This window comes from Myiozetetes cayanensis, unplaced genomic scaffold, assembly GCF_022539395.1.
Source record: "Myiozetetes cayanensis isolate MyiCay16 unplaced genomic scaffold, myiCay2020 scf13, whole genome shotgun sequence".
Classification (NCBI taxonomy): domain Eukaryota; kingdom Metazoa; phylum Chordata; class Aves; order Passeriformes; family Tyrannidae; genus Myiozetetes; species Myiozetetes cayanensis.
In genome coordinates, this window is record NW_026086937.1 from 15,353,049 (window position 1) to 15,374,281 (window position 21,233).

At 39.6% G+C, this 21,233-nt stretch overlaps 2 protein-coding genes across 15 annotated transcripts in view; one reads left to right on the forward strand and one right to left on the reverse strand.

The window, feature by feature from the left end:
- The window catches only part of MCF2L2 (MCF.2 cell line derived transforming sequence-like 2), a 161,652-nt gene that overhangs the window by 61,429 nt on the left and 78,990 nt on the right, over nt 1-21,233 (forward strand). For all 14 annotated transcript variants that reach the window (XM_050308639.1, XM_050308638.1, XM_050308649.1 and 11 more), the window contains 9 exons: nt 578-727; nt 1,768-1,892; nt 3,433-3,547; nt 4,212-4,331; nt 4,857-5,048; nt 5,813-6,004; nt 6,385-6,562; nt 12,502-12,605; nt 15,289-15,377. In XM_050308639.1, coding sequence (XP_050164596.1) covers nt 578-727; nt 1,768-1,892; nt 3,433-3,547; nt 4,212-4,331; nt 4,857-5,048; nt 5,813-6,004; nt 6,385-6,562; nt 12,502-12,605; nt 15,289-15,377 — 1,265 coding nt within the window. The remainder of the gene's footprint in view (nt 1-577; nt 728-1,767; nt 1,893-3,432; nt 3,548-4,211; nt 4,332-4,856; nt 5,049-5,812; nt 6,005-6,384; nt 6,563-12,501; nt 12,606-15,288; nt 15,378-21,233) is intronic.
- On the reverse strand, nt 16,663-20,747 carry B3GNT5 (UDP-GlcNAc:betaGal beta-1,3-N-acetylglucosaminyltransferase 5). The gene has a single exon (XM_050308679.1). It carries the CDS (start codon nt 20,407-20,409, stop codon nt 19,273-19,275), a length of 1,137 nt encoding a protein of 378 aa, XP_050164636.1. The 5' UTR covers nt 20,410-20,747; the 3' UTR covers nt 16,663-19,272.

Sequence of the window (21,233 nt, forward strand, 5' to 3'; positions counted from 1 at the left end):
AGTGATAAAACAGTGCTCCAGTGAATCTATGCATTTTAACTGTGTTTGCTGTAACTTGTTCTTGTAGTTGTGCACTAACATGAACAGATGGGAGGGAGTGACTAGAATGCATCTAGTATAGATAGGCAGGATGGAGATGCACATTTTCAAAAGTGAGGGGGAAGGCAGATTACTGCTGAGTGAACACTGGCTGTATAAATATAAACATAAAAAGACTTTGCCCTATATACTTTAGGAGTGTCCTCAACTTAAATAAAGCCTTCGTTAAAATTTTAAACACAGTAGAGTTTCCCAGCAAGCATGGGCAGAGGATCTGAAGTCCCAGGCCTGGCTTTGAAGCTGATGTCCTCTGTGGTTTCATTATGTCCTTTAAGTTCTGGGAGTTCCCAGTTGGCTCATGGAGATGACAATACTTTGTGACACAGGATTCAATTTGTGACTTTTAGAATATCCACCCCAAAAAAGGCAACATGACCGGCTTTACAGGCACGTAATACTTGCAGCACAGTTTGCCTGAAGGACTGAATGTTGTTAAAGAGTTGTTAAAGTTTGTGACTTTATGCTCTTGCTTTTCCAGGCTATTGAAAACTTTGCAATGACAGTAAAAACAACAGCACAGATGCTACAGACCTTTGGAACAGACTTAGCAGAGACTGAACTTCCCAACGATGTGCAGTGCACAGAGGAGCTGCTCTCCGCACACACCGACCACCACAGCAAGCTCAAGGTGATTGTTGTCTTCTCACGGTGGCTCCAGCACAATAGTACATGGTTTGTGACTTAACAAAATATCCTGCCATCACTTGGGAGTCCATTGTCTGGAAGCCACTGAGGAGGACAGAAACCTGGCTTCAGGGGGTTGATTTGATTCAGCTGTGGAAAAGGACGTTATACAGCTTCAAGAGTGATAGAACAGGGAAATGTCAATTCTAATGTATGGAGGGGGGGTGTGATGGAATCACATCTGGAATAGCATGGGCTCCTGATGAAGAATTCATCAGAAATTATGAACTGGAGCAGATAGAGACAACTGTGAGGATAATCAAGAAAAGATAGAATGATCTCACTAGGTAATGACAGTTGTTTTATTTTAAAAAAACATAAACTTAGGGGCAAGTTAACTTTGCAGAATAAGAATCAGAAGAAAATATTACTGCTGTCAACAAATACCTTAGGTTAAACACAAGAGAAAAAAAAACCTACTTAAGCTATATTAGCACAACAACAAATTTTATGGAAGAATGTGCAGTGATGTGGGGATTCATCAGCTGACATGACAATGTTTCAGCCTCATTGTCCTTTTCATTACTTATCTTTCATGCTGGGAAGACTCTTCTTCTATGGATGACTCCTTATCCCTGTTGTACTATGGCTCAGCATGTCACAATGTTGTTTAAGGAAATTCCATTAAGAAGTGCAACGTGTCAGTGCAGGCTCTCAGCTCACTGAATGATCTGCAGCACACATTCAATCTGTGGTAGAATAATTTATTCTGCAAAAAATTTCTGCCTGGTCAGAAATGCAGTCTGCTCAGAAATTGTACTGTTTCTTTTCTCAAAAATAGATCTACTATTCAAAGTGAACAGTATTAGTCTCTGCATTTTCTAGAAAAGTGTATCACCTTTGGTAAGCATTTATATTTTATTCAAAATATTTAGTACCTATGAAAGAATCCTCCCATAGCATCACTGTGTTGTCCATCTAAGAGATGTGAGTGTTGTTAGAAGTACATACAATTTGTTTTCTGGCTTGTTTTTTTCCCCTCAGGATGAGCTGAAGCTGGCAGTGAAGCAGGGGGCCACCCTGCTGACATGCATTCGGGAGCCAGTCACCCGAAGTGCCAACAGCAAACTCAGTCCAGATGAGCTGGAAAATGTGGCCACAGTAGAAAGGTCAGTGAAGCTAGATTACCTTGTGCAAGTTGCTAATTTATTCCTAAGAAATGCAAATGTAATTTAAATAATTTAAATATGCGAGTTATAAATTGCCTCTGGTTCAACCACTTGGGATTTATTGGACAGGAAACTCAGAGAAGGGAATGGAATGGCTTTGAGGAAGTTACTTGATTGCACTGCCAAGGCAAGTTCAAACAAGTCCTGAATTTTGTGGTAATTTTTGGTCAGACCACTAACTACCTGGCTGAAGATTTAGCATGGGCCTTACTTTCCCTGTAATGTATGAGTCTTGCAAACTTCTGTGCCTGATTTGAAGGGCACCTGAATCTCCGTGAGATGAGAGGGTGTGTGCTTGTGTGTGTCTGTGGAACCACTGGGGGAGAAAGAGATGAAGTGATACCCCATCACAGCTGCAGAGAGAGAGAGTGACAACCCCCTTTTCCTTCCTACAGTGCTTGTTACTACCATAAAGCTTTTAGTCACATGTAGAAGTTTCTGCTGTGCCATGTGATGCAGTGGAAAGAGAAATGCCATGCTAGTGTTTCAGCATGTCTGCATTCAGTGGGAACAAAGCTGCTAAAAGTAAAGCTGAGCTGATATTTTTCACTGAATACTTTAAAATCCTTTTAACAGTCACCCCAAAGGAATTTGCGAATTCATCTTGAATTCAACAACTAGCTTTGATTAAAACCACATTTTCCAGGGATAGATTGAAAACAGAACTTTGTTTTTGAGAGAAATAGGAGGGAGCTATTGTCTTTGCCCTAATAACTCGATGATTTCAGCACTCACCAATCCCTACCTGCCCAAAGAGTGCCCATTTATTGGGTATTCAGGGTATTCACGGAAAACTTTCTTTTCATTTTTTCTTCTTGTTTAAACTGTTCTACTTTGTAATTACTGGATCATTGAGGAACTGTGAAGATGACTCACTAGTCTGATTTTAGACATTTTACTTAAGATATATGACACCTTGATATTAATTTCTTTGCAAGTAAATGTTTCGTCATTTACACAAAGGAAAACAATGTCCATGGGAGTCATTATGAGCTTCTCATGTATTGTTTTTAATGGACTGGGAAAAATGATTCAGTCCTTGCCTGTTTCTGATGGGTGAAAAAAATGAACAAGTTGTAGAGTTCTGCTTTAAACATTCCATAAAATAATAATTGCATCACATTCAGTCTGCATCAGTTGGGAGTGAATTATCTTTGAAACACTGGGTGGAAGTTTGGGATTACAGTTGCCCTTGGCTGCCAGAGCATGGAACAGCTCTGAGTCCCTGTTGCAGGTCAGGAGGCAGGACTGCAACTGCCCCAGTGGATCCATGTAGTTGTCACTCATCCATCATACTCCTGCCTATCCCACTGCAAATTTCATTCTCTTTTGCTTAAGGGAGAGTTGACACAGAGCCCTCTCACATGAATGTAGGCTCCTCACCATCTCCCTGCTCTGCTTTCTGCCATCAGTTACTGTAACTTAAAAGAAATGAACTATAGGAAATAAGTACATTCTATTCATTATAATTTCTTAACAGGTTGTTGGCTCAGTTGGATGAAACAGAAAAAGCTTTTGATCAATTTTGGACCAAGCATCATCTAAAACTAGAACAGTGCCTGCAGCTTCGACACTTTGAACATGATTTTAGAGAGGTATTTCATTTGTTCATGCTGTCTCGTCTTCTCTGGTAAATAAGGTCAGATTTTACCCATACCTAGAGTTTACTGGCAATTCAAAAAGAAGGTTGGGAGAGAAGCCCTTCATTATGAAATAAGAAGGAATTTTCAAAAATTAAATTCTTGGCAGCTCTTAGATGTCTGACAACATTTGAATAAGGCCCAGTGAGGGAAGTGCCAGACTGTGAGGCCAAAATGTGAAACACCAACTTCTTGATAAACCATTTTGCATTTACATGGGAAGTTACCAAATATAATTTGTTCTGTGATGTTAATTTGCCAATCCCACCAGAGTCAAGGGAATACAGTTTAGGAAGCCCAACTGTCAGCCCAGAGACTGGAGTAATGCAGATTCTGCAGTAATACGGACTCTGGAGTTACAGGTCTTCAAAACTGTGTGGGCCTAAACAGTGAGAAGCAGGACAACTCTTTGAAAAATAGTTGATTGTTGTTCTATTCCTTGGCTTCTCCATGTTGGGAACAAGCTGAAAGACTAAACTTGAGACACAGACTCTTCTCAAAGATGTAGATGAATGTTTGTTGTAATTTTATGAGTATCTTGTGGTGGAGTTTTGGGTGGGTTTATTTTGTGTTGGTTTGATTGTTTTGGTTTTATGCTTTTGTTGTTGCTGGTTTTTAGGTAAAACTGACATTGGATAACCTCATGGAAGCACAAGCAGGCTTTGCTGACATTGGGGACAGTGTGACTCGAGTGGAGCACCTCCTAAAGGAACAGAAACATCTGGAAGAGAAAGGACAGGTTTGCACTCAATTTAGTATTCTAGCTCTGTAGACATGGTATTCCAGACACTTCTTTGTCACTGTCCTTACATCACATTTACTCTCTTCTTGTGAGTCATTATTTTGAATTGCAAAACTCAGATCCTCATTTCCAGAAGCCAGGGTTGTTCAGACCCAGTACTTCCAGTTTGTTTCTTGGAAAGCTGGGGGAAAAAAGCAGGGAAAAAACCTTGTGTAATGAATGTCCCCAGTATGGAGAAAGAAGAATTGGACTCCACAACTTCTCTGGGCAACCTGTTCCAGTGTTTGTTCACCCTTACAGTAAAATAGTGCTTCCTGATGTTCAGATGGAACCTCTCAAGTTTCAATGTACTCATTGACAATAAAGTTGATCTTCAATGTAAATATAAAGTAACACCTATCAGCTACATTTATATCCCAAACCTTTACCCTCAGGCTGCAGCAGGGATCACAGAGATGGATTGTCATTATTGTAAATGTCATTCTAAGATCTAACTTTGGATTTTTCTCATTAATTCCACAGGAACCTTTGGAGAAGGCCCAGTCTCTAGCCCTTCATGGAGAACAGCTCATCCAAAACAACCATTATGCAGTTGACTCCATTAGACCAAAGTGTGTTGAACTCAGGCGGATTTGTGATGACTTTACCAATGAGACCAAGAAAAAGTATGATATTTTGGGAAAGTCTCTTGAGCTGCATAAGCAGTTAGATAAGGTGAGCAAGCCTTCTCAGGTAACAGCCCTGCCAGGGTTCTACTGAAAATGAATGTTTTTATAAGCTCAGGTAATTACAATGAAGATAAAAATTGTGTTTGTTTTTTCTCTATTTCGTTCAGTAAATGTAACTAGAAACATTGGAGCAGTAGATTCCCACAGGTATGGTCTTGAAATGATGAAAAATAGGAAATAAACTAAGGAAAATTGAGCTAGACCTAAATTTGAAATGAGAACCAAATGTATTCTAGTGCTTAAAAATGAAAAATTTACTGCTTGTTTGTTTTCAGTTTCTGTGATCTGGCTAGAATAGCAAGCTGAATGCTTTGAGAACATTTGTTTGCTATTCCAGCAATGTAAACCTGCGTTGGAGTATTTCTAACTGAGTTTCATGGCCTTAAGAAGTTTTGGGGAGTTTTGATATGGTTTCAGTTTTTGGGTTAATTATGTGACTGAACACTCAAATGAGGTTGTACAGCTGACAGATTCTATTTACAGTAACACTTCTCTTTGCTCAGAATTTTACATGTCACTGGACCATCTAGCCCATGAGAGCTGAACTGAACAGCAAGTTCAGTTTATCAAGTCCAGTTCTCCATATCCTGGTGGGATGACTTGGGCAGGAATTCCTGCACACTGTGAAGTAACATTGATCCTTTTTAGTGACATATTAGGGCAAATCTGTATTTCACAGAGTAGAAGCAGCATTTGACGATATGGACTGTCAGTGATGATGAGTCCTTCTTCCCCCATTTTTCTTTAAAGGCAAGCCAATGGTGTGAAGCTGGAATCTACCTCTTAGCTTCCCAAGCTGTGGACAAGTGCCAGTCACAAGAGGGAGCTGAAACTGCACTCGTTGAAATTGAGAAGTTCCTGGTAACAGCCAAGGAACACCAGCTCTCTAACCCAAAGGAGTTCTACAATCAGTTTGACATGATCCTCACCCCTGAAATAAAGGTAAAACCCCTCAGATGTGCATGCGCTCACTTAGAATTTAACAATTACCAATTGCTTTGTACCTGAGAGTGTACTGGGCTATACATTTGAGTCTGCTAAAATATGCCTCTTTCCCTATTCCAAGAGGGCACAGAGGTGAGTACCTGGGGCAATGAGTTTTGCTCATATGAGTAGTCATGAAACACACATGTGCTCGAAATACTGCATGAGTCACCATGTCTTGGTCAGTGAAACTGTGATGTCTGTGGAGTGCATGGCCTGGGCTGCATTAAACTACAGCACAGAGTCATCTTCAGCTCTAGTCTGTCTGATAACACAAGTACTTTCTTAACTTAGTCCAGCACTGACAAATGTTTGTTGTCTGCCTTTTCTTTGTCAAGGCCAACGCCCAAAGAATTGTACAAAAACTTGAAGATGTACAAGAAATGTTTGACAAGAGGCAAGTAAGTTTGAAGAAGCTGGCAGCCAAACAGACCCGGCCAGTACAGCCAGTCGCTCCACATCCTGAATCCTCCCCAAAGCGAGCATCACCAAAGATTACCAGGCCAGCAGCAGTAGGTAGGCCATGAGCAGCTGCTTTCAGACACACACCAATGTTTTGTCCATGCGGTGATGTTTAATTTTTGTTATCAGAATGAAGACTTGCATTTGATGTGCAGTGTCAGCCTCATAGGTCCAGCTATTAAAAATGAATTTGAAATATCTGCCACTACAAACATACAAAGAAGAGTGAATAAAAAAAAAACAAACAAAAGCAAACGACAAACTAACAAAACCCCCCAGGTTTCTCTTCCTAGGTCTAATCTACAGAGTACATTTCTATACTGTTTCCCAGTGTGTCTTATATTGCCAATTCTTGAATATCCAAGCCAGGGTAGTCACTGCAAGCCTGGAAATTAAGCACAAGAACCTCTTTTACATTGCATATACTGTAATGTGAATATTTGGATTTAAAAGGTCACAATCCCTCAAGTTTCAGATACTTGCCAAATTAAGGGTTTGCTATTGACACTGACTCACTTGTGGAACTTTTGTTTTTTCCCCTCTACATAAATGTTATGTAGAATTCATTGAACAACATCTTGGAAACATGAGAGAGGCTTACAACACCTTTTTGAAACAGATACTGTAATTCATTGTCATTTGCTAGCCAGGACTTACCTGAATATTTCTAAAAGCTTGAAAAATAGAATATGGCAACAGAAAAATGCCATGTTCCTGGGCTGTGTAAATACAAAAGCAGGCAAAGGCAATAAAATGTCGTAAACAGAAATAGAAGACTAGAAAGAAAGGCTTTTGTCCCCAGGCAGCAGAGTAACAATACCATGGCAGCACTGCAATGGTTGTCTGTGAAAGGAAAAGAAGTTACATTTGTTCCAGAATAGATTTTGTTTTGTTTTTCCTTGTTGACTATCCATTTTCCAAACAAGGAGTGGTAGGGAAAATTCAATCCAATTCAGGGTGCTAACGGAAAAATCTTCACAGATGTGAAGGCTCAGACTTGAAATTAAATACTGTCAGACTCTCCATTTTACATGGACAAATCCATAGGTGCACACAGGCAGAGCTGATAGCATGTCTGAGAGGAAGGGCAGGTTTCCGTCAGGGAAGTGACTGTCTCAGGTTATGTCTGTGTCCTTATGGTCTCTGGTGACTCTCAGCAAACTCTGAGCTTAGTGAAGATCCAGAAAGGCAGCTTCAGAGCTGCTGTAAACTCTCCCTCACTCAACACTTTTCTGTGGGTCTGGAAGTTCTGAAGCAAAATTTTAGATTAATCCCGATTTTGCTTGAAGCTTTTGGTTTCAAAAATGAACTTTGAAATTTTGCAGGGACAGGCCTGTTCAACATTGAAAAACTAGTTTTGGGATTATTGTGATGCTCCAAAGTCTGTGCCAGATAGACTTGGTGCACAATTTAGCTGTGAGAATATCAACCCAAAAAAGGCATAATACACTCTGTTGACCTTTTCATAATGAGTGCCTTGGAAATATTTAAGTAGCATATATAACACCTTATTTTAAGGAGAACTCTGTTTACTCCCAATGGAAGCTGCTTGAATACTGCTAATGGTTACACTTGTCCCTGAATGTGTTGGGAGGAGAGAATTGGCACTTGATAGGGAAATATTTTTGCTGATTTACTTCTGAGGGAATAATTTTTGATGATTTGACTACATATTTGTTTTCTGCTTTTCTGTACAAAACTCCATAGCTGGAGTGAATTGGGACAGGTCCACGAAGTCAACCCATGCAGGCCAGTATTGCCTCTAGGCTGTCAGGCACAAATTAGAGATAAATTACAGAACTGTAAAGGAGAATACAAGCTATTAGGGATGACTGCAGTCAGCATTTCTTTATTTTAGTTTCCTTGTTAATTCTCCCAAACTCCAGCTCTCTGAAATGAAACTTTCCCAAAGGTTCTCTTCTCAGCCTGACACATTCTTGGAAAACTTCAGTAAAAGGTGATTTGGCCATCCCGTGACCACGGTTAGGAAAATTGTCTTGCTTCAGTTACCTTTGTGGTGAGAGCTGGAACATGGAAGTACAAAGTGCTATAAAATATTGACCTGGAGATTTCTTTGTGTGCAACATAAACATGAAATACAGGAGCAGAGATGTCAAAATTTCTGTGAGCTCATTAAACAAATAACATGTTTCAAAGCACATTGCACATACAAAATCCATGACTCACCATACAAGGATCTTAGAAGGCCAACTTGGAACATGAGATTCATATGGGGGAACACAGCTGGAGCCTTTTCAATTCTTTAAATAATATAACTTAAGATGGTTCCATCTCAGTTAAATGTATACAACTGCTCGCTGGATCCATTCCAGCATTCCTCACAGTCACTAGTGCATAACACTCACTAACTAATAACATCTGGATAGGGGATAAAGGAAGAATGTCTTGCAAGAGTCTGGGGATGTGTGCAGGGGAATTGAGGCTGCAGAGAGATTAGCTGACTCAGAAGAGATGCTGCATGTGGTTTTTGTTAATGGTTTGAGAAACCACTAGTTTCTATGGTTCAAGATACAGCATAAGTGTAACTCATTAGCTAGCAAGAGACACACAGACTCTGCAGTCAAGGGTTATAATGCATACCCAGCACTTGTAAGGCACTCAAAGCCCCCCTCAAATAAATTCTTTACATTCCGGTTTTGGGTGAATTTCCCAATCACATCTTTCCCCATATGTTTTCTGAGTGAGAGTTTGTGCATTTCCATTAATCACCTACAGCAGAATCAAATTCCTTTGGCAAGAACAGGCATGGACACAACTAGCCTGCTAAACTTTACTGGGGCTTGCTGCTCGTGCTGTCCAACAGGAAACGTGAGTTCAAAGATCATTAATGACTAAATCATTGTTTTGAATTCTGGTGATGACAAAACAAACCGTTTAGGCAGCTAAAGGAACACCACAACATCTTTGCTTTATCATTCAGTGGCTTAGAGCAGGAAGACTTTTCCATCCTTGGGCAATATAATCTATACTTCTTTGCTCTGGCAAAATTGCTGTCAAGCCTCCTGAAAATCTGCCGATATAAAAAGCACAAAGCAAGGCCCCTCTGCGTGGAATATTACCCTACAAGGAGACACCCTACCTGTCTTCCTTTGTTCCTGTGTCTTTATTCCTTCAGGAGGCAGTTCAACACTTAAACTTTCAACTTCTTCAGCAGCACAATACAGTACTGACCTTGAAACAGCCAACTGTGTTGAATTTTATTAGGGAGTTTCCCTTATATTTCCAGTTCCACAGTAATTAGTGCAATAATAATTGGCAGGTATTTTGGCTGTTTCTTTCTAAAGTGCTCCAGAAACTACTTAAAGGTAGTGACGTGCAGCACTCTCTGACTATGCGCCAGTCAAGAACTGAAAAATTCTCTGGAGCGTGACCAAAACAGATTGCTTCCTGCTTTCAGTTCGTTTCTGGGGCAAACTGGAAAGGGAAGTTCGCTGTGTCAATCTGAATCAAATTCATCTCTGAAATATATGCAGATGAATTTGTCTTTCTTATCTTTGTACCTGCCTCCTTTTCTGAAATATCTCACACTGAAGCCAAGACTGACCTGGTGAACTGATCTGAGTAATTTGCTGCCAGATCAAGGAGCACCTGCACTTGGGCTTCTTGTGAATGTGCCATCTTTCAATTAAGCTGTTCTGGATCACCTGGAGCTGTCTGAATTTGCAAGTTGTAATCCAGACATCAAAACTGTAACCGATTTCCACTTTTTCTGCTGGTTGCTTTCAGCCAGGATTTTCATACCAGTATCTACCATCCCTTTCAAGTCTTCTGATTAATGAATAGGTCAAACAACGTGGTATTGCTGACTGTGCTCTTCTAAGCAAAAGCTGTCATGTTTTCTGAAGTTATTTCCTTTGCTTCCATAATATGGAAATAATAGCGTTTAGTGTGATAGGTTTGATCACAGCCTCCATTTTGTCAGGATGGTGGTGGGTGAGAATTTAAGGCTAAAGAGAATCTCCAGGGTGCATTAGTATGGAAAAGAGTGAATTTGCTGATGCTTATAACCACTTTACTCAGGGATTCATGGGGGAAAACATAAAAGGACCCATTTGAAAACTTACCAGATAGCTGATGAAGGTTGGTATTCTGGTTTTGCCAACAGTATAAATCATCCTCCTTGCAGATTAGAAAGGTATGGAGAAGTTTGACAATGAGGATCAATAGCTTCTATGTCCTTTATCTTGCATCTTTTTGTCCCCTTGGTTTCAAAATGTCAGTATGCCACTTTTTGGGTGAAATAAAAATACCTTTGAGAGAACAATTACTACTTCAGGAAAAGCTTTCTTGGGGATGGGAAAAAGGCATCTGTTGAAAGTAGTGCTCAAAATCCAAACAAATCCCCTGCTGTATATTCTGAAAGAGAGTGATGGAAGAGCCAAAGGGAGACGACATTTGCATTTCAGCTCAGTCCTGGGAACCACAAGAATCCTCCAGCAGTTGATTATAGCTGCTGGTGGCTGCCAGATTTCACTGTTCCATTGAGGAAACTTTCTAGTATGGAGTCATTGTGCAGAGCTAATAGGCATGAAATGGACATTGCCAAGTCCTCATGTCATTCAGCATTGGATAAATCCAAGAAGATTTAGGGAAGAGTTGGAGAGAAGCTGCTTTAATTAATTCTCTTCCCAGCTGTGTGATAAGGCTGCTGAAAAGACACAGGGTAGAAAAAATGTCAACTTCCATTACTGTTGTCTGTGAAACCTATATGTTGTTTATTTACCTGAATATAATTTGGGTTCTTCTATGTGCCTTTTTTGCTTCTTAAAACTACCTTGGAAGAAGAATTTAATGACAAGGGCATCTGAAACTTTGTTAATGTGTTTCATCTTTAAAAAGCATTCAACCCTCTCTTGTGTGAATCCTTTGATACTACATCCTCCTCATTCAAAGATGTCTGCATCTTTGTTATTGCACCCCTCAGCTTCTCCCCAAAAAGTTAATTACCACCAGGACTCTCAATGCCTCAAAACATTAAACTTGGTGAAACCATCTCAGAATGTTACCAGATGCATTTGAAAACACCAGCTTTTATTCTTAGAAAAGTTCTCGTTCAATTAGAAAGTTTTCCCAGAATAAAAATGAAACGGACCTAATCTCAGAGTTGCGGCAATTGTGTTCAGGTTTTTTTTCTTTTTTTTTGTTCTTCTAACCCAGATTCTTTCAGCATCTCTTCTGGCATTGTATGTGTTTTTACCATGCCATGAATGGTTGCTCATATCAATTCAGCAACTAAGAAAAAGGAGAGAGCTTTTTGCCTTGTGCTTATATAGTATGTGCTGTGAGCTTGTTATCAATTCAAAACAGAGATACAAAAGCAAAATATATTATTCCCCTTCTCACAGTTCATTGTAACCCCTTCCTTTGGACAGCAGGCTCAGGACAAGTGTTTAAGTTGTTAAGGATGACTGTCCAGTAGCATCAGACACCTCACTGTCAGAGCCTGCAAAGTCCATCAAACCTGACGTGACATTCTGAAATGGCTTCCTCAGGTTCAGTCTTATTATATCCGTGTCACTGTGACTTGCTGAACTCCTGTGATTACTCTTTTGAGACTTGTTCATGAATGAAAACATTCAGGGAATAATCCTTTAATCCAACATTGCCAAAGCATAACCAGAAATAAAATTTCCTTTCTTTGGGAACCCACACAGGCAAAACACTGCAAGTGACAATTACCCAAGTGTCAATACAGCTGGCTAACATTTACCTGTGCTGCCCTAAAGATGGTTTTCCCAGGGGAAGCCAAACCAATCATTACACTGTGGAGCTTTGGATGCCAATCTGAGCACTGAACAAGGTGACCCATCCCTTGTGCCAGCTGGTCCAACACCACTCCAGCCACAGCTCAGTTCTCTAAGCCTCAGTTGCTACTGATGTGTTGGGATCTTTGCTCATTGCTTTTATTAGGAAGTAGAATTTCAACTTTTAGCACATGTTTTCTAATGTTACTCTCTTTTTGACTCCTTCAGCTACCAACAGGAGGTCCACCGAAATTGCCTGCCCTCCAAAGACAGTTTCTGAAGTAGAGCTATCAAAAAAGAAAAGCATTAAGAAGACTAAAGGTGGAATTAAGGTAGGATTACCCGTGATTTGGGCACATCCCATATTATGAGAGAACTCCAAACCACATATTTGTGTAAAAGAGTTAAAACTAGACATGTAATACTTAGGAATAAACCAGCCAAAAAACAAAAAAATCCAAAGAAAATCCAGTTACCTGTGCCTGCACAGGCAAGTAAGCTTCAGAGAAATCTATCTGGCATTTGTGTATCTGTGATGAGATTTCTTTCACTGTTGTTTCTACAGCAAGATTCTGTTTAAGATTGTTTGGACATCTTTAGCCTTTCCTCTCTATTCCCAAGCCTGACAGCATGTCAGAATCCTGCCCTTACAGCACAGAGTCTTTGCTTTGAGCTGTAGACACTGACTGGGATAACAAGTTATCAAAACAGCTGTTTGGCCTTCCTTGAGTATTTTGACAGTGGAAACAGGTTTCAGATACTCTATTCATCTGCAGTTCTTGAAACTATAGTGAACTGCAGCTGCATCCTGAAACTTTTTGTTTGCCCAAGCTAGCTGAAGTAGCCACTTTCAGAGAACAGACTTCTTTCTTCTTTTCCCCTGTCAAATTCAAGTAATACCTCATTTGTCTTATTTAAAATGTTTGGGTTTAGGCCATGCAAATACATCTGGGAGAGATAAGAGGAATATCAGTGAGGTTGTATTCTGAATGGTCTGTGCACAAAGATAATACCTTTGCTGACATCCCCTTTAGTTTACTAAAAATAAGAGGTCAAATCATACACAGTGCTGTACACTCACAACCTTTTAAATAACAGCAGCCCTTTTCTTGCATCTTCCCTGCATTAGGACACGTACTATTGGCTCTTTAGGGCATTATATCATTAAACTGGTAAAAAATGCAATTTTACGTATGTTTTGAGAAAGAAAACGTGAGCCCTGAATGTCAGGGAAACAATACAATGAACGTTCTGCAGGATCATGAAAGGAGTTGCATAGTGTGAGGTATGATCTTGGTTTGGGTGTCTCATAAAAGTGTGATGGAAACATCAAGCAACCTTTTTCATATTGTTCAGCAGCCTGGAGGAGAAGAAGAGGAAGGGAATAAGCTTTTCCAGTACATCTCTGGGGAAAATAAATACCTCAACTTAAAACAGGTTATATAGAAGGAAAGGAGATGACACAATAGTCCCTGCAGTTGCAGTTTTTAACTTTTGCATAGTTCATGAGTTATTTTTAAAGGTAAGCTCTATATGAGAACACATCCAATAACAGAGATCACATTTTTTAGTTCTCTGTGCCTTTTCCAGTTTAACCCACTATTATACAGGGTTTTTGTAAAGTAAGCGTTTTAGAGTTTCTGATTTTAATTAATAATTCACAGACCAAAACTGATACATTAGCACTTCTTACACCAGTGACAGCCAAACACAGATGTGCTACTTTCATCTAAATATTAAACAATGGTATAATCTCGTTAGTGCAGAAATTCCACACAGGCCAAAACTGGTTTGGGGTTTTTTTTTGCTTCTTGTTTGTTTTTCCTTTTCGGGGGGGATAGGAATGTTTAGCAGGTAGGAATAGTGTTACTGTGAGGCCTGAAAAGCTAAAAAAATGTGTCAAATGCCTACCTGGCAAAATTCTATTATTCAGTTTTTGATATAATACAAAGTACTTCAACCCAGCTCTTCTGTTATCCACACCCCTGACTTGCTCATACATTTCATCTTAATTTCCTGAAGCTGAAAGTAAAAATTAAACTTGGTCCATCTTCTGAAATGAGCAGAACAGTCCACAACTTCAGCAATAAACACAGAATAAAATCCAGTTATCAGCAGGAACCCACAGCTGGTTCTCCTTTGTCCTGATAATAGTTCGGGTGAGGACAGCTTATTAATGGATCCATCGTTATCATCAACCACCTAAATAATTTTGCAATATTGAATGTAAGATACTTTTCCCCTCCAGAATCAGCCGTTAAAAATGAAAGTGCTCAGGAGTGGAAAGACTCTGCTGGAGTTTAGATATGGGCTTGGGTTAAGTGCAAACTCAGAAGCTGGGCTGTTTTACTGAATTTGAAGCTTTTGGCTTTTGAGTAAGTCCCAGTAGTACTTGGTGCTCTTAAAGCAAAAGGAGGAAAAACCTGCTTAAAACTTTCCTGGAACACATTTGAAATGATCCAACTCTGCAAGACGGGGCAAGGGAGAAGGTTGGTGCTTATCAAAATAAACACTGGAGCCCTACACACGAACATGTGCTCAGCACTGTCCTACCCAGCACTGCTCCTGGGACACAGACACTTCTCAGAGGCACAGGATGGATTCCCAGCTTTCTCCACATGGCACCCCACAAAGAACTCTGCAATGTCACATCTTTGGTTTGGTTTGAGACACAAACCAAAAACCCAGCAGTTCAGAGTCTAAGGACCAGACTATCACGCCTGTAATTATCTACACAAGGAGATAATTCACCTTCTATGGTGCAAGAATATAACAACTTTGCCAGGAGTCAGGAATGCCTCCCATGCCAACACTGAGCAAGGAAGCAGAATAAAAACAGACAAGAGGTATTCTTGATTTACAACCTGCACATATAGAATTCACATATTTTAACTTGCCTAGTGACTTCCTAAGTTAAGTAGGATCTGGTTTTTATTCTTTCAAAGAATTAAAGTGGTCTAAATAAAAGCACCAGCAATTAAGTATTTTCACTTTTAACATGTCCTTTTTATTCAGATCGAGGTGATGCATGAAGCAAGTCAAGGAGGATCTAGCAGAGTCCTGGTGACCAGTGAAAGTGATGAGAACTTGTCAACAAGGAGGAGGTAAGGCTGCACACACGAGCCAGTATATATTTTTTTCTTCTTAGAATGCAAATTATTGCATTTATAGTACATTCTCTATGACTTCTTTGAAGCTCACCAAGATTAATAAATAATTATCTGTAATGAAATCACTGAAATGCTTACAGCCATCCATTTATACCCAGTCTATCAGATGGAAAAGCAAGAAAGATTTATCTTTTGTTTGGTTTGGGGGTTTTTTCTATTTTTTTTCCTTAGAAATATTAATTACAAGTGAGAAAATAAGTAATTGGAACAAGCCTTGCATGTATGTTCAAAAAAAAGCAGCGTTAAAGACCATCTCAGTGTTCAGAATGGTCATATTTGTCTATGTATCTCTGAGAAACTTCTTGGTTTTATAAATGCGTGCTAGAGTTTGTGCAGCCTTGAGAAAAAAGATTATTAATGATATATTCTAAAGCACAAATATTTAAGTCACTTAGTTCAACAAAAGTACCAAGTAAACAGCCTAATTTAGCTGAACTGCAGTTTCTAGGCCAAAGGGAGCAATTAAAAAAACAAACAACAAAACACAACAAACCACCACACCAAAAAACCACAACAAAACCCACCCTGCAAGAAGCCAAATGCCACAATCCCCACTGACTTCATTTGCTTTGTTCTCTTCTTCACTATGACTTAGAGAATTCATCCTTATGTTATGCCCCTGTCTCACACAGGTATACACTGAACTTACCTGATGCAAAAGACTCCATTTGTAAAAACCTTAGGTTGATACATTATGCCAGACAAATTGGAGAGACATACAAATCATCATTATATGAATTTAATTATACCCTAGGAAAATACCATGTCTGGTCCCCAAACCACCAACTAGTTTTCAAAAGGTGCAAAGCATTACCTGAAATCTTGTGTAAATAAATACACATCTCCAGAGGAACAACTGCCTAAAGAGAACATACAAACAACAACAGGTTAAGCTTCTACTATCTAGCAGTTCTATACAACTTCAGACCTGGAAGCTTGGTAAGCAAATTTGTGAGCTGTCTCTTTTCTGGATTTTGCCTTTTGTTGAGGACAGGTTTGGTACGAGGGAGAACAGAAAGGACAGCGGGGGCAGGGGGCAGTTTGAAATCCTCACAAGAGGGAACTCGGGATAACACTTAAAAGCATCAGAGCTGATCCTGTCAGCTACAAAGAAAGCAACAAGAGATATTTACCTCTGCTGTACTCTTTAGGGTTTTTTAAAAGAAATAAGTCTGTTTATTCAAAACAAATTTTACAAAACAATTGTCTTTCTGTGGTACAGAGCAAAGTTTAAGAATAAATACTGAACACTTTGTATAAAAATTAGTAATATCAAAGGGAAACTGATGCAAACCAAACAAATTGGTAAAAAAAAATTTAGCATTAAATATGCTGTGCAACAATGTCAAACTCTTAATGAGGAGTGACCATTCAGGCTGATACAGCTTTATTTGTTGAAGTAAAACCTGACAGCCCTGCATTGGAGCACCGAGACTATTGTTAAAAAAGGTTCCAGATGAAAGTGTATAAATCTTGTGTTTCGAACCAGAAAATAAGAAGTTTTCTAGTGTCTCCATTTTTTGAAAGGAGTGCCTTCATACTTTTCTTTTTATTCAACAAGCAACTTCTTTTCACTGCAGCAAAAGAAAATGCATACTACAAACATCAAGACCCTTTTAAGATTAAGAAACAATCCAAACAAAACTCAAACCAACTGTAAAACAAAGTATTTCGATGGTCAAAAGTGACTTTCAGATTATGGCAAACTACATTTAAGCAGCGTTTTAGATGTTAGCTAGTTTAGGCTACTTAAAGCTTACTTTACTTTTGCCTGTATGAGTGAAAACAAATCCCAACACATAGTTATGCTGCAAAAACTGTGGTCTTACTAGTCCATTTTGATTGCATACTGCATACGAAGACCCTCTTTCCCTATGGTGAACAGGGTGGCTTTTTCTAGCAGTGCAGTTTTGCTGTGCAGCTTTGTTGATTTAAATGGCTCAAAACAACTCAGAAATCGGATGAAGCAGCTTTCCTTCAGTACAGAATAATACTTTCTCTATATGTGCATTTATCTTCTCTGTAAGCAACAGGTTATATAGATCTAGGGTTGTCTTGTGGTTTTTTTTTCCTTTTAAAAAATACACATTCTCAGTACTATAATCAATGTTTAGGCAAGAACAGGAACTGGATTTGTTTTTTTTCTAAAGTATAGCTGTTATATTCTTCAGTCATTTTGACACTGATAAATGATTTATTTGTAGGCTCTTTTTATGCCAAACATTTGGAACCAGTTAGGATTCTTATTATCTTTCTTCTGGAAAATCAATTATAGAAAGTTACAGATTTTAAATGTAGCTACCTATCATCCATATGAACAGCTCAGAGAACAGTCAGCAAGCTCACTCCTGGATTCTGTCTACACTAAGAGACACCATTATCCATTCCAACCATCAAACCCGCAGTGCAGCTCCAAGAGCAGCAGCAGTTCGTTAAACCAAGTTTACTACTCACAGCTTCAAACTAGCAAGTCCTGTACAGCTACCACAGGTTTTGCAATTAGCAACTAAGACATCTGTCCTGAGAGTCTGTGGAAGCACCATTAGTGAGCTGTACAAGACAGAACTGCAGACACCCCACAGCTCTGGTTGTCTGCAGTGTCTCTGTGGCACCCCAGCACAGCTCGTAAGGGCTGGAGTTTGCACATCACTCAGTTCTGGTTTGATTTCCAATGCACAGGTGTTTTGTTCCTCTGCAGGTGATATTGACATTGAAATATATTCAAGGTACAGGGTTTTGTGGACATGAACAACCCTGAAATTAATTTAAAGACAATTTTGAGGAAAAATATTTTAGTTGGTTTGATTTGCATACTGGGTTTCTGTGAATCACCATCTCCCTATCCCTTCAATGCGAAGTCAAAGTTTGTGCACAAAATATCCTCCCTCTTTGTTAGTACCTGCTTAAAATTTTGCTTTTTTAAGTCTTTAAAAGCTTCACATTAGCTCTAAGTAACATTCTCAGTGACTTTTGCTTGCTTTTAACCATGAATATTGGAAAACAGAAGCATTCTTGAAAGAAAACTCATTTAACTTATTTGCTTATTAAAGATGGGACTGTTTAAATACACTGATTCAGTTTTCAGAAGGCAGAGAAATATTAGCCAAACCACTTACATGAGTAGTATTTGATTTTTATCACTTCAAGTTCTAAAGGGAGCTCCTTTTTCACTTAAAACCACCAAGTCAGAGGGCACTCAAACACTGTTTCCCTGTTTCAAAGATTTAGGGAACTTCGAGAAAACAATTGCAGCAGGTCTTCACTTCTAGCACTCACTGTTTGTCAACTGTGCAGGTCCAGGCTGACTTTTGATGAAGCACTGAGAAATGGTGAATGTTTGTAATGAGTTTACACTGCCTTAAACTACTGCAATACTCTCATTCATCAAGTCAGAAGTTCCACTTTCCTCATGTTTTGAAAGGTCTATTCCATTTTGATATAACAGATTTTTGTTTTGCCACATGCCTTAGTTCACATATCTTTAAAAAAAACCCTCAAGACTTACTGACAAGTTCAAAGTAACAAACATTTTCAACAAGCATTTCAAAGTCTAGAAGTCTATTATAGTTCATTTATAATCCAGACTTGCATCCCTTGAAGAGTGTAAGAAAAACAGGCTACAATGTAAAAAGTTGCAGTACAACAGGAGAGCTATTCCAATAAGTTTCTGAACAAAATCTGGGACCATCTTCTTCCTCTCCCCCTGCCCACCCCAAATAATCACATGTAAATTTTACCTCTTTCCATGTTTACATATATTTTGAATAAACACCTAAAAAGTTGTTGCTCTGTTTTGGCTCAGTGGATCTTCTGTGCAGATATTCAAGTATTAAGAAAATGCAGCTGAACAAGGATATGTGTCCTCATAGTACAGTTTACAGAGAAGCACAATATTGACTAGTCTGCAGTATATTCTACCCCAAATCCCTGAAGAAATCTTTTTAACTTTGGGATCTGTAGCCTGCTTCCAGAGCTGGCGAAGATCATCTACGTGTCCGTGAGATGTCATCATCTTGTTATAAATGCAGGGATGATATGGAGCCTTTCCTTCCCCAGAAAAAAATACATGATATTGTGGTACAATTCCCATTTTATTGGCACAGAGACCCATGAAAACATCATCTATATAAAGACTTGTATTGAGAGTCAGTGAAGCCTCATAGACTTTAGCTGCTACATCACTGGATATGACATATGCAGCTCCTGCGGTGTAGTCAGGGTAAGAGGGCCACTGGTACATTTCATATGGAACGTAATATTTGCTACTCTTGTCTCTTATGGGAGGGGATCCACGATGGACACGGCCAATCCAGAGATCCTGAACACCCATTTGTGTTAGACTTTGGAGATAAGCAACAAGATTTGGCATATGGATAAATATGTCATCATCTGCAGACATAATGAACCTGGCATGAGGACAGTAGGCATTCACCCAGCTAAACTGCAAGAGCAATTTTAGAGTAAGATTGTGAAAAGTATCCAAGAAGTCTTGCTGAATCAAATCATGGTATTTCTGGTCTTCAAGCTCAAGTTCCCTTTGCTGCCATGTTTTCTGCAGATGGTCTGTTGGCCGTCCTAAAGCAAAAAGGGTTTTAATGTTGGCATTAAGTTGAGAACGAACATACTTCTCATTACCCCAAGTTTGTCTGATTGCATCTCTCCGATGACGGTTTTCAGGAGAAGTCTTCACAAACAATAGGAGAAGGACATCCTGCTGCTGACATTTCTCTCTGTGGTTGATCAAGTATTGGTAGCTCGATACTCTGTCCAGGTTATCCCTGCTGATAGACAGGCTGTCATTCACAAAATGGTAGCTATTTATGAGGTATCTGTATGAGTAGGACTTCATATGGCTCACAATGTGATTATCAAATGGTCCCCAAAAAATCATGAGACACAGTATGAAGCAAGTGGCAAATATCTGCAAAAAATGGCATTTTCTGACTCTTCTGGGACTAATAAACATTCTGATGCAGTTTTTATAATCCTTATTCTTGTTCAGGATCAGTGTTTTTCAAGTGCGTGTGTTTCTGTTTAAGAGCACAGTGTCACCCCTTCAAGATAAGTGTCCCTTGTAAGGCATGATGTCTTTCACTCAGTATCCTTGTGAAGCCAGCTTTGTTCACAGACTTCATAAGTCATCTTTCTCAAAAAACGTTTTTCTTTGATTGAAAGAACACAGGCAGTTTTGAAAGATGAGACTCGCAGATGAGTATTTTCCCTTTGGGGCATCTTGAAACAAACACTGTGGTTCTAATTGGATCTTCTCATGTGTTTTCCTCCTTCATGAAGATGAACACCTGCCAATTCTAAGTGGGGGAGAGGAGAAAGATTTTAGTGAACTGTTATTAACACATTTGTGTTTAGGTTTGGTCATGGAAATGATTGACTACTCAGACACTTCCCATCACCACCCACACACAAACACATCCCCTCCCACCCCCCAAAATAAAAAAAGTAACCCAACTGGCAGCAAGTCAGAGGTGATGAGTGGCCCAGAGCAAGCTTGTGGAGGCCAGGAAGGAGGAACCTGACACAGAAACCTCTTTCTTAGAAATGCCCACCGCTGTTAACCATGGATGGCATTTTATTTAAACTCTGAAGCTCCGAGAGAGACGCAGCCTACAAATGCCCCGGGTTACAAACTGTCTTTGGGCGGTCGGTCTGCTAAAGACACAGAGCAGGCGGAGCCCCGAGACGGCTCCCGGGGGAGGGAGTGAGAGCCCGGCAGCCCTCGGTGTCCCTCACAGCCGCCTCCAGCTCCCTCCTCTGCCGTGCCGTCCCTTTGCC

Bases quoted from the DNA above. Each gene is read 5' to 3' on its own strand.
- B3GNT5 (XM_050308679.1), bottom strand. From the start codon at position 20,409: ATGTTTATTAGTCCCAGAAGAGTCAGAAAATGCCATTTTTTGCAGATA.